Consider the following 16,730-nt stretch of genomic DNA (forward strand, 5'->3'; position numbering starts at 1 on the left):
GGAGTAAAGTTAACCAAGGCAATGAAAGATTACTATACTGAAAATTATAAAACATTATTGAGAGAAGTTGATGATACAAATCAAAGGAACTATATCCCACCTTCATCTATTGGAAGGATTATTAAAATGTCGAAAGTACCCAAAATGATCTACAAATTTGATGACATTCCTTTCAAAATTACAATGTTATTTTTCACAGAAATAGAAATAACTATCCTAAAACTCACACAGAATCACAAAAGACCACAATATGTCAAAAGCAATCTTGAGCAAAAGTAACAAAACTAGAGGCACCACATTAGCTGACTTTAAAATTTATCACAAAGCCATAGGAATCAAAATAGCATTGAAACAGGCATATCAACCAATAGAACTGAATAGAGAACCTAGAATAAATGTACGTATTTATAGTCAATTGATTTTCAGCAATGGTGCCAAGAACACAATAGAGAAGGGACAAGCTCTTCCATAGTATTAAGAAAAATTGGATGATTACATGCAGAAAAATAAAGTTGGACTCATACCATCTATAAAATTCAACTCCAGATATACTAATGATTTAAGCTCAAAACCTGAAACTGTAAAATTACCAGAAGAAAACATAGGAGAACAGGTCAATGACATTGGTCTGGACAAAGTTTTTATGATCTCCAAAGTTCAACCAACAAAAGTAAAAATAAGGGATTTGTATCAAACTAAAAAACTGTATAGCAAAAGAAACAATAGAATGAAGAAAAAACAGTACATACCCAATAAAATGAGGAGATAATTCATGAATTGGGAGAAAATATTTATAAATCATATCTCAGGTAAGGGGCTAATATCTAAAACATATAAGGAATTCATACAACTCAAAAGCAAGAAAACAAAATAACCCAATTAAAAATGAACAAAGGATGTGAATAGATATTTCTCAAAAGAAAACAAACAAATGGCCAAGAGATATATAAGAAAATTTTCAACATTATTAATCATCAGGGACATGCAAATTAAAACTACAATGAGATATTATCTAACATATGTCAGAATGATTATTATAAAAAAATGAAAAATAAGTTGGTAAGGATGAAGAGGAAAAGGAGCACTTGCATACTATTGGTGGGTGTGTAAATTAGTACAGCCATTATGGAAAACTGTATGGAGGTTCCTTTTAAAAAAAATTAAATATAGAGTTATAATGTGATCCTGCAATCTCACTTCTGAATAAATACCCAGAGAACTTGAAATCTTTATGTTGAAGTGATAACTGCACAGTTATGTCATTGCAACATTATTCACAAAAGTCAAGATATGGAAGTAATCTAGGTATCTATCAATAGATGAATGGGTATAGAAAACATGATACACACATGGATACTACTCAGCTTTAAAAAGAAGGAAATCATGTTTGAGACAACAAGGATGAACCTGGAGAACATTATGCCACCAAAATAAGCCAGACCAGAAAGATAATTAAGCACATGATCTCACTTAAATGTGAAATCTAAAAAAATCAAACTCAGGGGTAGAAAGAAGAATGGTGGTTACCAGAGAGGGAGATAGGGAATGGGGAAGGAGGGAGATGTTGGTCAAAGGATAAGGAGTTTTAGCTAGGTAGGAGGAAAATGCCCTGGTGATCTGTTGCATGAAATGGTTACTATAATTAATGACCATGTATTGTATATTTCTTTTTTTAAAAATTTTTACAGACTGCATTTTGATTCATTGTACACAAGGGGGTACAACTTTTTGTTTCTATGGTTGTGCACGATGTAGATTCAAAGTTGCTGGCAGGTTAGATTTTAAATCTTTTAAAACAAAAAATTGGTATATGAGGTGATGGGTACATTGATTTGCTTGAAACATCATATTTCCCCCATAAATTCATATGATTATTTTGTCAAGTAAAAGTAAATATAATTTTAAAACAGAAATCCATGGTGAAAAAATCATATTTGAATATGTATATGCTTAAAGTTATGACAAAAACATGATATTCAAAGCAAATGACATTCTGAGAAGAATATTTGCATTACAGAGAGAAAGGATTTATATGATTATTATATAGAGAGATGCAATAAACAGAAGAAAAGATATAGTCCATTAGAAAAATGGGTAGGGATGTGAACAGGCAGTTCACAGTCATGTGCATGTGCACCCACAGAAACACAAGCAACCAGTGAACACAAGAAAAGATGCTACTTCTCACCTGATGAAGGTGAGATATGTGGACATCCCCAGATGCTACTGGTGAAGTGTAGAATGGTATAGCCCTTTGGAGCTCAATTCTTGGGCATGTCTTTAAAAAAAATTTAAAATTTATATATTTTAATCCAGTCCTTTCAGTTCTTGAAATTTATCCCTGGAAAGGAGAAGAATGTTCATTGTAACACTATTAGTAAAAATTTTTAAAAAGCTTGGAAGGAAGTTGAATGTCTTTTGTTAAGTAAGAAATATGTCCATAAAATGAAATAATATGTATATTTTAGAAGAATGAAGAAAAAATAAAAAGCTAAGATTTATTGAGTATGCACTACGTTCCAGGCACATTTGTGAGCGCTCTTATAAAAGTACATTTATAAATAAGAACAAGAAAATATACACAATGTAGTTAGTGAAAAAAGGTTTCAGACCAATTTGAAAATAAATGTGATTAAATAAGTGCAAGTATAAATGTACCATTGTAAAAATCCAGACATTTTTATTTCTATATAAATCTTTGAGTAGATATATAGATCCAGGCATATCGATAGAGACATATGTATGTGGATAGAGTCAGGACCACTACACTCTAAAGCAGCATCAGGAGTTAAATTTAGGAATTGGATTAGAGGAGACTTTTATTTCTTATATAATTATAAACTATGGTATTGTGGGTAATTTTTAATTTTTTATGCTTTTCAAGGTCAGAGGTGGTTCAGGAATAGTACTGATCTGCTCCACTGTAGGAAGCGCTTGGTCTGTGAATATCATTTTTGGTCAAAATCTTGGGAGAAGATCACTGCTTCATTGGAGTGGTCAGAGAGCTAGATGTTCCCCTTAGTGAGAGGCTTTGATTCTCTATATTAACAACGAAGAATATATTTGAAGAACAGACCATAATCATTCCCCTCCTTGAGGTCAGCAAGGAAAAGGAAATTTTGGTAGCTTCACCTTTGGGAAGGTGAAGGATGACAGAGCACACCTGAGAAAATGGGTGGAGGCGGGGTGGTGGCTTGGGATTACTATGGTGTCACTTGAGGACTCCAGGTGCCCTGGGGATAGCATAAAGCTGGTGGCAGAAGTTTTTGGATTATTTTTACATATTTGACTTTAGTTCTTATATTTGTTGTTTTTCCATGAAAATCATTTAAAATCCCTGAATTAAGAATGACTGAGTTAGAGTATGTGGTCTGCTATGGAGGTGACAAACTGGTGTTATCAGTGGTTCCTCTGTGCCTTGTCCAGCTTCGTTTAATCTAGCCCAACATATCCTTACTGTTTCTCTCCTTTCTATTCTTTTTCCAGTGCTATGGAGCAGAGGAGACGGAGTATGCAGGCTAAAGAAGAAAAGAACCAAGACTACTCTAGTTTTGAATCACTTATTGTTGGAAGTCATTCAGCAAGTGGACGGACTGTTTGTGTTATCCCTGTGTCCACTGCATCTCTCTTATTTTTACAGGGGCACCCTGCATCTCTTCAGATTTCAGGATAACTGTCCTGTACCTTAATCTCTTTTGTGTTGCCATAACAGAATGCCAGAGACTGGGAAATTTATAAAGAAAAGAAGTTTCTTATAGTTCTAGAGGTTGGAAAGTCCAAGATCAAGGTGCCAGCATCTGGTAAGGGGTCTTCTTGCTATGTCATCCCATGGCAGAAGGCAAGAGGTGAGAGGGGGTCCAACCTGATTTTATAATAAGCCCACTCTTGTGATGAGTCTTGCCTGTGACAGCTGCATGAATCCAGTCATGAGGGTAGAACCCTTGTTGGATAAGGCCCCAAATGGCTATAATTAGGCTCCCTCAGTGAACCTTCCTGTGGGGATGGTTTCAGTGTGTAACCAAGGTCATGAACACTCTGATTCAGTGAATGTACTCAAGGTCGTAAACATTTGCTTGTGAGCATGCACCAACTGATGTAACATGTTAGCAGTGTGCCCTCTTTGTCTGACCTGCATATAAAAAAGGTCCATGGAAATAGCTTGAGGGGGCTGGCCAGGGACTAAATGGAACCTTGAGGACCTGAATAGGGGTGCTCTGAATAAAGAATGACTACCATCTTCACTGCATCTTGCATCTTATTCTACCTGCCAAGATCCTGAATCTGTTTCCCAGGGTCAGAGCCTCAGCCTCAGTGCCACGGCCCTTCTGACCCAATCACTTCTTAAATGTCCCACATGTCGACACTGTTGTGACAGGGATTAAGTTTCTGACATATGACCTTTGGAAAACACATTTGAACCACAGCATTCCATGGCTTCTGTTTTCTGAGGAGTTCCCCCAAAGTCATCAATGTGCTATCTTCCCAGCTTTTTTCTTGTAAATATGAGAGTTGCAGCTCTGAGCTGAAACCACATTGTGATGATTTTAACTAATTTAATTACTAAAGTGATTCACGTAAAATAATGAAGGCAAAGACTAAAGAAAACCTGGCAGAAATTGAAAAGATATGTGTTCAGAAGAGATATGTGAGCAATATGATTAAGAAAATGTTGACAAAACCCCACTTATTTTCTAACAGTGATTTTTCATTATTTGTGTTTATTGAGTATTTACTAATGGCAGCATATCTTATTAAGGGTTTTGCCATGCTTTAAAAATCAAATCCTTTCAGCAATTTGTTTTGTATAGGTTCTCTTTTTTTTCCCATTATGAGGAAACTGAGGTGCAAAGAATTTGAGTGACTTGCCCACAGTTATACAACTAATGAGTGTTGGAGCTGAGATGCCAATAAAACTGATCTGACTCCACAGCCTGTCTTCTTTATATAAATAAAACGAGGCTATCACTTTTTCAGATATTAAAAAGAATCCAGTTGAACAAAGAAAGGACATGTTGTAAGAAATAGTTCAATAGCAGAAGATCCTATAATAGTATTTGAAAGGAGAAATATTCTCATACTGATGAAAGGAAGAAAGGGAAGAAAACCTGTGAGGATTTTACAGCACCCTCTCCTGACCCAGGCAGACACTTCTAAGGGCTGCATGAAACTGTATTTAAGGTCGACAGGAATAAAACTGTCCATCTTATCTTACTTTTCTTATATATACCCTTAGACTCGTCTCTATTAGTCACTGGCATCTCTAGCTCTTCAACTCCAAAAATTTCACTGAAGCCATTTGAATCTTGAAAAGATACTTTTCATTTTAAATTATATCTTCCCACTGTTTGTAGATGTTATGTGCATTACATTATGAAAGAATCATTCTCTTTGCCTGAGGAATAAGACAGTGTAAAAATAACCTGTGTTGTGATTAGGGAAGTCTTTGTGTACAGACACCTGAAAGAGAGCACTCACTGGTTTTAGGCACAGGTATCATATGTGAGAGGCAACAGTGCTCAGCTGTGCTTTGGGGAGGGAAACAATTTGTTCTGTATAGACACAAAGTGTAGACAAAAGAAGTTACATGTTAATGGAAGGCATACAGGAATGTATTTAAATATATCTGTTGCTAACAAGTCATTAGATATAAAATACATAACATTTAGGTTTTAGGTCTTGTTTCATGACCTGTTAGTGGTGGTGGTAGAAGGGTAGGGAAAGAGAGGGTAGGAGAAATAGTTTGCCCACTAGAGGAATTTTAAACTAAAAACCCAAGAAAATACTTCTTGTTACCAGTTATGCTTCATATGGACATTGTGATTGTCAATTAATTATTTGAAAATACCTCCTATAGTTTTGATTCTATACACATTAGGGTACACTCAGTGATGTGTGTGTGTGTGTGTGTGTGTGTGTGTATGTGTACAAATCTTAGTGTGAAGTCAGCATGATGTGAGTGTGTGTGTGAAGTCAGCAATTACAGGGACTCTGGGATATTTTTCACCAGCAACCCTTATTTCAAAATGTAGGCTAGACTTTGAGAACATTTGAGTATATCGAATTGGAACAAAATAACATTTTGTTGATGAGACAACCCTCTCCCATCCAACCTGAAATGGATGGAGGTAGTATTAACTTTAATCCAAAACTGAAGCACGATCTGCTTCACTCACCTTTCTAGTAGACAAACTACATTCTTAAGTGCATTGGGAAGCCTAGTCAGGAGCTCTAGCTGTACATTTTTTCTTAATGTGGGAGAGAAAGAGTGCTCCAGCGAGCCTCAGTCCTGGCGGCCTGAGGAAGGGCAGGGCACTGTGTCTCACTAAAGGTGCCAGGGGTCACCTGGTACCTTTCATTTCAACATTAAAACACTCCCAAGAAAAGAGTCTGGCTCTCCACCTTTTAATATTGCTCAATCATTTCTTTTTACTTCTTGCTTCAGTGAGCACAGCATGTGGTTTGCAGGGAATCTATTAAAAAGAAAACCCTTCACTGTTCTATGGATGGATTTCAGAGAAATCTATAGTCAACTCATGTTTCTCAATTCCTTCACAACAGCTCTAATTCTCTCAATCTTGGTGAAGGCATACTAAAAAAATTGGTTCCTAATTTATAATTTAACAAGTGACAGAATATTTCGACATTAGCAAACTAAGGGAATTGTTTTATATATCACTGGTGACTCAAATCATGAACATGGCTTTTCCTTTTTGTCAGTTATGCTGAGCAGATTGTCACAGTCAAATAACAGCACTGTGAGAAGTCGAGGCCAATTGTGTTGAAACTTTCTGGGTAAATGAGATCATTTGGGCTCTGCCTTATATATAGATTTCCGTGGTTGTCATTAAGAATGCCTGCTTCTGGCTAGGTGCAGTGGCTCATGCCTGTAATCCCAGTGACCTGGGAGGCTGAGGCAGAAGGATCATAAATTCAAAGCCAGCCTCAGCAATTTAGTGAAACCCTAAGCAACTTAGTGAGACCCTCTCTCAAAATAATAAAAATTAAAAAAAAAAAAAAAGAGCTGGGGATGTGGCTCAGTTGTGAAATGCCCCTGAATTCAATCCGCAGTACCCATCCCCGCGATAAAAAAAAAAGGATGCCTGCTTCATCTCCCTTCTCTTTTTCTTTTCTTCTGTCTCTATAAACTTTTTTGGTATTTGTATGTTCAATATGAAATCTGTATTGATCTCTGGGTTTTAACTTCTTGCTTTCCATTTTTAAAGGGTCACTCAGCATCTCATCAACATTGTGCTATGGACTGGATGTGCATTGTCCCCTACAGGTTCCTGTGTTGGAGGTTTGGTCCTCAGTCAGGAATCAGGAATGTTGGGTGGGGGTGGGACCTTTAAGAGTGGAAGCCTCATGGGGAGGATCTTACATAACTGGCAGGGGTATTGCCCACAGAAGAGATTAAGGGAGTTTTTAAGGGATCCTGAGTTAATTATAAGACCCTTAGTTGTTATAAGAGTGAGCCTGACTCCTAAGTTGCTCTGTGGCTTCCTGCCATGTGATCACTTGCTCTCACATGTGCTTTGCCTTTGTGTGCATCCATCATGAGGTCCTCAGCACAGCAGAGCCAATGCTGGTGCCAGGCCCTCGAACCTCCACAACTGTGACCTAAATAAACCTCTTTTTTTCATAAAGTAACTCAACTTCAGGTATTTCATTACAGTAATGAAACATGGACCAACACCGGCTCCTAAACTGTAGTGAGTAAAGGATGGCAAAAAGTTTGTCAGAGAAGGTGCTAGTGGGCAGAACGGCCCAGTCATAGGGCTTTTGTCCTCTGTTTTGGTAGAGGGCACATTTCTTTTTCTTTTTCTTTTTTTTTTTTTTTTTAAGGTTAATGATCACTTAATATTTTAACACTTTCATTTAATAAACATGAAATTTGCATATATAGGGGAAAAAGTTTCTATAGACACAACAGAACACTAGAGACATGGAAGCTATCTCAAAAAAGGAACAATCAGGGAGAAAAACAGAACTGCATTCTGTGCCTTCTGTTACATACAAAGGAAAGGAAAAAGGAAGATTATACATGACCAAAAACTAAAGTAGAAAATAAATTGGGATCATTTTGTCTCAATTGCAGGTGCTTCTCAAAATCCAGATGGCTACCCTGGGTCATGAATAGCCTATCATAGACAAAATCTGGCCTTTTTCATGAATGATGACCTGAGATGCTAACCATAGGTCTTCCTTTCTCTTTCTGATCCAAGGCCCAAAGTTAACTCAAGGAATTAAAAGAAGACAGCTAACAGAACAGTCAGATCAGCAATGTACAGTATCAGTAGCCAACTTCTTTCAGGCTTAGATCATTATTTAAAAGCACACATGGAGCAAGGTGTGGCACATACCTATAATCATAGCTACTTGTGAGGCAAAGGCAGGATTATAAGTTCAAGTTCAGTCTGAGCAACACTGAGACCCCCATCTCAAAAAATCAAACATAAATAGAAGTACTCATGGAGTAAAATGCTTACTTAAACCTGAACAAGAAGTTATTTCCAACTTCTTGACTTAGTGTTATCGTTGTACATAAAGGATATGGTTTCAAAAGGGTGGCATCCACAGGAATTGGAGCCAACAAAATAAAAGATCTGAACCCATTTTTACACCCAGTATGCATTTCATATCAGAATCAAGTCATTAGTGACAGGGAATTACTAGGCTCAAATATGGCTAAGGAGATTGGCCTCCTCAGAGGCAGGGATTGGGGAGAGGGAGCCACATGGGTGCCAAAACTTTAGTCCACACTCACCCTCTTTAGTCAAGGCAGCCAAGAGTCACACGACATGCTTTGCTTCAAGAGTGTTTCAGTGGCATAACTCAATAGTCTCTAGTTCCAGGAATTCCTGATATCCAATAACTCCAGGTTCAAAATTAACACCCAATGCAACATTAAAAATTGATTTTAATATTGTGTAAAGAAAGCATACAGTTTTAGTTATGATTACAATCCAAATAAAAGCCATTCTTGCAACATAGGATATAAAGTCAACATAACATGTTAGAACACTTTAAACCATCAATACCATGTTGTCACACATCACATCTACGCAGAGAGCTAAGTGCACTTTCTTTCAGCTAGAAACACACTCCCATGCCAACAAGTCCCCTAGGAATAGCTAGAAAAACAGACTGTTGGCACTACTGAGTCCACTTGGCTTCTGGTTTTACATGGAGATCTATTCAAAGACCTGAACAGGGAAACAAGAAAGCCATATATGTAACAAGCACAATCACAACAGAATTTTTGCTTCCTGTAGTGTATCCAGGAAGTGTATCCCTGTCTCTGAGGAGGCCAGTCTCCTTAGTGTGGGGCAGGGATTTCACTATGCTGACCCACCTTAATGAAAATTCACTATTTAAAGCATGCAGGACAGAAAGGAGGAATAATTAGCAGCTTTTAAGACATGAAGTAACAGAAATATAAATATTTTAAATACATATTTCATAATGGGGAAATACAAGTATTTGACAGGACTGTGGGTTTTCTGGAACTTCACACATTTGGGAGCTTAAAATTAAATGTTTTAAGCTTCAGTAGAGGGCACATTTCTGGTGACTATTCCTCACCTGTTTAGATTCTTTCTCACACAGAGTTTGATTTAGCTGTCTTAAAAAAAAAAAGTTTACAGTAAATCTACTCTTTGAGAAATCCTTGAAAATAAGTTTATCCAGATAATTCTCTGGACCAGAAACTTAAAATTCTGTAGGCAATGTGTGCAACAAACATAAATGAGTGAAGCAAATGTCATTGAAACTAACATCACCTTATAAATCACTGCATGAACATAAAATACAGATATACAAATACAGCCCACTGCCCGGATGGGGGTGACTCATGTTTTATATTCATTTTGTTTTCCTGCAGTAAGAATGCTTCACTGGGTAATAGAGCTCTCTCTCTCCTGTGGTCCCTGAGAACCAACCTCCCAGCTGCAGGTCCCATTTTTAGCTAGAGCAAATCTCACCTCATTTAACCAATCTTTTCGTAAGTGGCCGAGTTGAGGAAGTTATTGCTTTCTGTAGTCTAAATTGCCTAGCCGAAAGTCATTTTACCTAAACTCCTAAGATCCCTGTGGGAAAATCCCAATTGGTCACTGTGTCTGTGAACTAAATAAGGTGCTGCCTGGCTCCTCCTCACAAGCAGAACTAGTTTTAAGATCTTCACTCACATCACCTTAGTTAAATTAGAAAATTTTCTATTTGTTATAGCAAGAAAGGCAACCCAATTCTGCTCTTTCTAAATATTTTATTACAAAGAGTCCACCTTCAGATACAAATTAATTCCAGAATAGGATTGTTTCTGGGAAGTCTGACTGTGTTACTTATTGACCTAAAAGTATACTGCAAATGTGAATCATTTGCAATGAGCTTCTGAAATTTTGTGGTATCCATCAGGTAATGTTTCTTTTGTAAAAGTTAAAAAGTGCTAATATTTTCTTCTTTTCAATGTAATCCAATACTTAAGATAATACAATAATTATAATTTAATTTAAGATTAAGTGCTAGGGATATAGCTCAGTTGATAGAGTGCTTGCCTTGCATGCACAAGACCTGGATTCAATCCCCAGCACCACACACACACACACACACACAAATAGGATTAATATTTAGCTGTACAGCAAAATTAATTAATGGCTTCTGCAATTCAGGCATGGATAGTATCTAGGTAATCAGAAAGACTCCATGTTGTAAAGTTATTTAAACATATAATGATTACCTTTCACTTGTACAGGACATTTTTACAGGTCATTCCTGACTAAGAAGCATTTATTAAGGCAATTATTAGTATATTCTGCTTTTATAGTTATAAATAAGCCACCTCATTCCTTACAAGAGAGCTTATTATTATCCCCTGTATGTGGACAAGTAAATGGAGGGAAAGACTGAGCATTGTGTTGTCTGTCAGCTGATTAGTATATAGTGAAAAATTCCTGATAACTATGACTTATCTCTAATAATGCTCAATTCTTTACCATATCAGCAAAATGGAATTTTATTTTTAGTAAGAAAAAAAATTATCTAATGACTTTAAAACATGACCAACCAATTTTTTAACCATCTTTCATTAAGAGGTGAGATCTTTGTCCCATTTTCTTGAATCAGGGCTTCATGACCACTTGACCAATAGAATACCGTGAAAGTCACACCGTATGGCTCTCTGGCATCCACCTCCTTTCTCTTAGGATGCCTGCCCTTGGGACCTAGCACCATGTCAGAGGAAGCCTAAGCAACTAGCTTGCAGCCCTTGTGAGAGCAGACAGTTCTAACTGCACCTGCAGGGAACAGCCAACTCTAACTTGCCAATCATGTGAGTGAGTCAGCCTAAAGATAGGTCCTCCTGTCCTCAGCTGAGCTGCCCTTGATGACTGTGTGTAGAGCAGATGAGCTAGCTCTGTTGGTCCCTGCCCAGATTGCAGCTCCATAAAGCTCGAGGTTTTGAGATGATTTTTTTACACAACAATAGATAACCAGAACATGCTCTGAGGAAATGGCAAGGTTCCCAGCTTCCTTCTCTTCAGTGCAGCAAAAGCTAGGTGCTACTCTGAAGCTCAACTCTCACTGCTAGTGGCTTACAAAGGAAGAGTGAGTGCCCCAGGTTTGTAGGGAGGCTCCATGCCCTTTCTAAATATTGGTGGCATGTTCTTATTCTAGGACGCTGCATCACTACCCACCAAATGCACTGAGCTTCTACTAGGTGTGGCCCTGCTGCAGCCAATGAAGGCAGCTTTGTCCTTTCCAGTTTTGCTTTAGCTCAAACTCACTATGAGGTCATGACAGACAGATCATTTGCTCTAATGAACCCTATTTCCTCACCTGTAAAATAAGAGTGCATGGATAAATGTTCTCTCAGGTCCTCCCAGTTCGAACCCAGTATTATTTTTACCATGTATAATCTAAATACAAAGACTCTGAAACTAGCTGCTTGATTTGGAAATCTAAATCTTTGCTGGCCCCTCCAAAGGACTCTCTGCTTTGCTACCTGATGTTCTTTTCTTTGTAGAGTGTTGCATTCCTGGGAAGGGCTGAAAGTACAATTTGTCTGGCCTGAACCCAATTCTCTCCAAATGACAATTCTTTATTTTTTCCCCCCAATATCCCTACATATTTGGAAGTCACAGTCCAAGAGAAACAGCTTGTGTGACACATCATCAGCACTTGATTTTCTAATGTGTCAATTCCTTACAAAACGTCAGAAGAGTAGCTAAATGTTAATGATCATAGCATTCTTTTATTTCTGTCAAATGTGAAAAAGAAATAAATTTTTAATCTTAAAATTAAAATTTACTTATTCTTGAATTAAAATGCATATTCATCATGATGATTTAGTAATTTTCAAACATTCTAGTGGCTACCATTATTGTATGGAGGCTTGATTTTTTGGCAGGGGTGCTGGGGATTGAACCCAGGGCCTTGTACATGTGAGGCAAGCACTCTATCTACTGAACTATGTCCCATGGCGGGCAGAGTTTAAGATTACTTGTTCTGAAATACGTTTTTACTTCTAATTGACACATAACCATTGTACACATTTATAGGGTATAGTGTGACATGTCCCATAGGTATGTATAGTGTATGATGATTAGGTCAGGGTAATTGGCCTGTCACCTCAGATGTTTCTCATTTCTTTGTGCTGGGAACATTCGAAATCATCTCTACTATTTTGAAATATACAATTAACCCTTGTCAACCATAGTTATCCTACGGTGCTAACATTAGAAGTTATTCCTCCTAATCAACATACCCCATACCCATGACCTTCTCTATTCTTCCACTCCACACTCCTCCCAGGATCTGTTCAGCTTAAATTTAGAAATGCAAATAAGAGAGTGAGGCCCTAAGAAACTTAGTGAGACCCTGTGTCAAAAAAAAAAAAAAAAGAAAAAAGAAAAAAAAATATACATATATAAAAAAGACTTAACAACATGGAGTCTTTGCAGGCTGGGATATGGCTCAGTGGTTAAACTCCTTTGGGTTCAATCCCTGGTACCAACCCCCCTGACTCCCTGCAAAAAGAAAATAAAATAAAAAGAAGAGATACAAATAAGAAAATGACCTAGGAGCTGAGATGAGGAAGCTTTGTTGGGCAAGTCAAAAAGGATGGACATTATTTACTTCACAGAGCTGTTCAAAGAGATATTATATTCAGTCTGATACACAGTGGACTTTCAACTAAGGAGTTGCTTAGTTAAGGTTATTTCTTGAGAATAATCCCAGCAAATTGTTGAAATGTGAAAGTTTGGTCATGGAATTGCATATGGCACTTTCCTATTTCTATATCAGTTTCTGTAGTCTTGAATGTCTTATATTAAAAGGTTGCTTGTTACCATATTATACCTCTTTTGAATATTGAATAATTTTGTTAAATTTGACTTTTCCTTTGTTTAAATAATTGTTATTTCCAAGAATACAAGTTATGTATATGTAATGGACAATTTATTCTAAGAAAATGCCTAAAAAGGGCTCAGTGGTAGAGTGCTTATCTCACATGTGTAAGGCACAGGGTTCGATCTTAAGCACCACATAAAAACAAATACATAAAAATACATTTTTTTTTCATAGTTTGTAATTTTATCACAGCTTTCAGGTAAAATAGTTTATATCATTAATGACTCAGGAAATCCCTGATATCTCCCTATTAGGTTAAAGAAACAAAACACATTAGGTCAGTGATTATGCTTTTAGATATCAAGGCGTTTTGAGCCCCAGATATTTTATAAGCTAAGACCACTAAGCTCATGTTTGTTTTAATAAGATTCTGGCCCAAAGGCTCACATTTTAATAGGAACTACAGGTTGTTTGTTGTTGTTGCTGCTGTTTGTTTTTGGTTCCAGGACCAGGAAAAGACAGGGCAGCCCAGTTATCTGTAAAATCTTAATGTGATGGCTCAGGGTTAGGACCATCTCTTGGTGACATTAAGGTGGTTGAGCTGGTCAGCAACAAATCTATGTGGGGGAAACTTGGAAGTGCTGGCCGACTTGATGGCCTTGAAAGCCTGTGCCCTGAGCACACGGGCGTGGCCGTACTCCCGCTCCGCGGTCATGTAAGGCATGCTCAACCAGTAGTGGTTCTCCGCCTCCATCTCCAGGCGACGGATCATGTTCTGCTTCGACAACAAAGACACCCTCCGCGGTCGCAGGTGCTTCCCGATCCACTGACTTCCAGGAATGCGATTGCGGCAGAGAAGAGCAGTGAGGAACACGGTTCCTGCAACACTCCCAAGAACTTTGCGCCCCTCTCGCAGTGGCTGATGCAACTGTGGTCATAAAAAGACATTTTGTCCACTTACAATTAGAAAAGATATTGAAAAAAAAATGCCTGAAGAGATGAATTGTGGCATGACATTTTATAAGATTCATAAAATAAATTTGCAATATTATTTTATTGAATCAACTTTTTAGTGTGAATATATTATTGTTCCTTGAGTACATTAGTTATCTATTGCTGCTTTAACAAATTATGCCCAAGTTTAGTGCTTAAAACTACAATAAATATTTCCTGTGGGTCATAAAGTTTGGAAAGGCTTAGTTGGGTCTCTGAGGAGATTTTTGATAGGATTTTTGGCTGGGGTTGCACTCATCTGAAGGTTGGACTGGGGGCTGGGGAATTTGCTTCCTTTGGTTGATTCACATGCTGGCAAGTTGACACTGGCAGCTGTCAGGAGGTGTCAATCTTGGCCAATTGGATCTTGCCATAGGGATGCTTCAGTGTCCTCACGACATGGCATTGAATTTACTCTAGAATGAGTGATCCAAGAGAGGGCAAGGAGGAAGCTAAATGTTTTTTCATGACCTAATCTTTTAAGTAAAACTCTGCCATTTCTACAATACCTTACTGATGACATAGATCAGCTCTGATCAGTTTGAGAGGGGGCCACTCTGGCTCAGACACTGGGAAGTGAAATCATTGTGAACACTCTTAGTTACTAGCAAATCAGGGATCTGGTTTAGGTTCTTTTCTCTTACCACTCTGCACATTCTCCATGGCAAATCCATTCATACCCATAGATTTGCATACCACCTTCGTGCCTAATTATCCAAAATATATAAATTCACATTTCTCTTCTGTTCTTTAGCCCCCAATGCATAATGCCCATTGGACATTCAATTTATCCTTTTACCCAACTGATATTTACTGAGTAGCCACTAGGAACCAGGTCTTAAATCAGTCTAGATAAAGGGCACAGTTCTCTCCTAATGGAGATTACAATCTAGCAAATCGAGAAGAAAAAATAAATAAAATACTTGAAACTAGATATAAGTTCAAAGAACTGAATGGCTGTGATAATGGTGGGAGTCCATGACAGGAGAGGGGAAGGTACTTTCGATGGAGTGGAAGTATGCTTTGAAAAAGTGACATTTAAACTGAGACCTGAGAGATGAGACATAAAAGGTGGAAAATGAAACTATTCTAGGTCCTGAATGCAGCAAGCACAAAGGCCCCGAGGCAAGGAAGAGCATGGGGAGATCTAGAAAGTGCCAGAATCATGTGACTGCTGCAACTGAGTATGAGAGACAATGTTAAGAGGTAAGACTGATGAGGTGGGCAGAGCTCAACCACTCAGACCCTGGTGACCTGGGGCTTCCTAACCTATGGAATGGGGTTTGACTACAATGGGAAGAAAGAGAGTTTTCAGTGGGGTTCAGTTCTAAGGATGCAACAAGTCCGTATGTGAACCCCATCGCTGTCTCCCACCCCACGTTGCTGGTTCTCCAATGCTTCCTGCATCACTGAACCGCAGCACCCCCCTACCAGTTATGACGATCTCAGGCTCTGTCGTTTGCCAGGCCTGTCTGATGCTGGCTGCACTGCTTACAGGCAAAGAGGTCTTGGAAGTGTTATTCATTCTGCCTGATCTCCAGGTTCCTTACCTTCGAAGTGGGAATTGTGGTAAGGATTAGATTGCGTAACTCCTGGTATTCCATGGTAGCTGTGATGATTATTTTCCTTAAACAATGAAACTGGGCCTTGCGAGGTATGTCTTGCTCTTGTTCCTTATCTTACTTCAAAAGTGAACTTTGTGAATTCCATTTTCATGACCAGTAATTTCAAAAACAAAATCTGCTGCAGTGTAGACAGTGTAGAGCTCTCTCTACAGGGTGGAACACTTCATCAGTTGAGTCACATGCTAAAACAGGGCATAAGGAAAGTTTTTGAAGTTAGCTTTGCCCTCCTTTCTTCTCAAATTGGCTTGAGAGCTTCTGTTTCTAATATTTGAATCAGTTGGTTTACTTATGACTGGGTTTTAACTACAAAGCCTTATTACAGGTCTAATCAGTCACTAGTCATCAGATACTAAGTCCAGACACTTAAATCCTGTATTTCTTTTTCACCATTGTGAAAAAGTTTTTGTAATAAAATTGATTTAATGAGGATGCTGTGTACTGTCCCTTCTCTTGGAACCTTGTTCAACCCTGTTTAAGGAAATCTGTTCAATGGTGTTTATTCAGTGTTTCCAAACATATTTGACGAAAGAACTCTTTTTCCTCCTCATGAAAGGGATTAAATTATCCCTTCCCCATTTGGGAAATTCCATTTGAGGCTGATTTCTCCCTATTTTGATTTCTCATCTCAGAGAGTTGTTATCAATAAAAAATTAGAAACTGGACCTGGTGACACACATCTGTGATTCAAGCTACTCAGGAGGCTGAGAAAGGATGACTGCAAGCTAGAGACCAGACTGACCAACTTAGGGAGACCCTGTCTCAAAATAAGAA

General features: G+C 38.0%; 1 protein-coding gene and 1 long non-coding RNA gene across 2 annotated transcripts in view; one reads left to right on the forward strand and one right to left on the reverse strand.

Annotated features, from left to right (window-relative positions):
- The window catches only part of LOC124971811 (uncharacterized), a 41,588-nt gene extending 37,454 nt beyond the window's left edge, over positions 1-4,134 (forward strand). The window contains exon 3 of the long non-coding RNA XR_007106372.1: positions 3,487-4,134. This is a non-coding gene — a long non-coding RNA (uncharacterized LOC124971811). The remainder of the gene's footprint in view (positions 1-3,486) is intronic.
- Positions 4,135-13,906: 9,772 nt separating this feature from the next.
- Positions 13,907-15,938, reverse strand: LOC124976581 (ribosomal protein 63, mitochondrial-like). The gene is made up of 2 exons (XM_047539388.1): positions 15,885-15,938; positions 13,907-14,269 (listed from the first exon to the last, which is right to left on the reverse strand). Exons 1-2 carry the CDS (start codon positions 15,936-15,938, stop codon positions 13,907-13,909), a joined length of 417 nt encoding a protein of 138 aa, XP_047395344.1.
- Positions 15,939-16,730: the final 792 nt, after the last annotated feature.

The sequence above is a fragment of the Sciurus carolinensis genome, chromosome 2, assembly GCF_902686445.1.
Source record: "Sciurus carolinensis chromosome 2, mSciCar1.2, whole genome shotgun sequence".
NCBI lineage: Eukaryota > Metazoa > Chordata > Mammalia > Rodentia > Sciuridae > Sciurus > Sciurus carolinensis.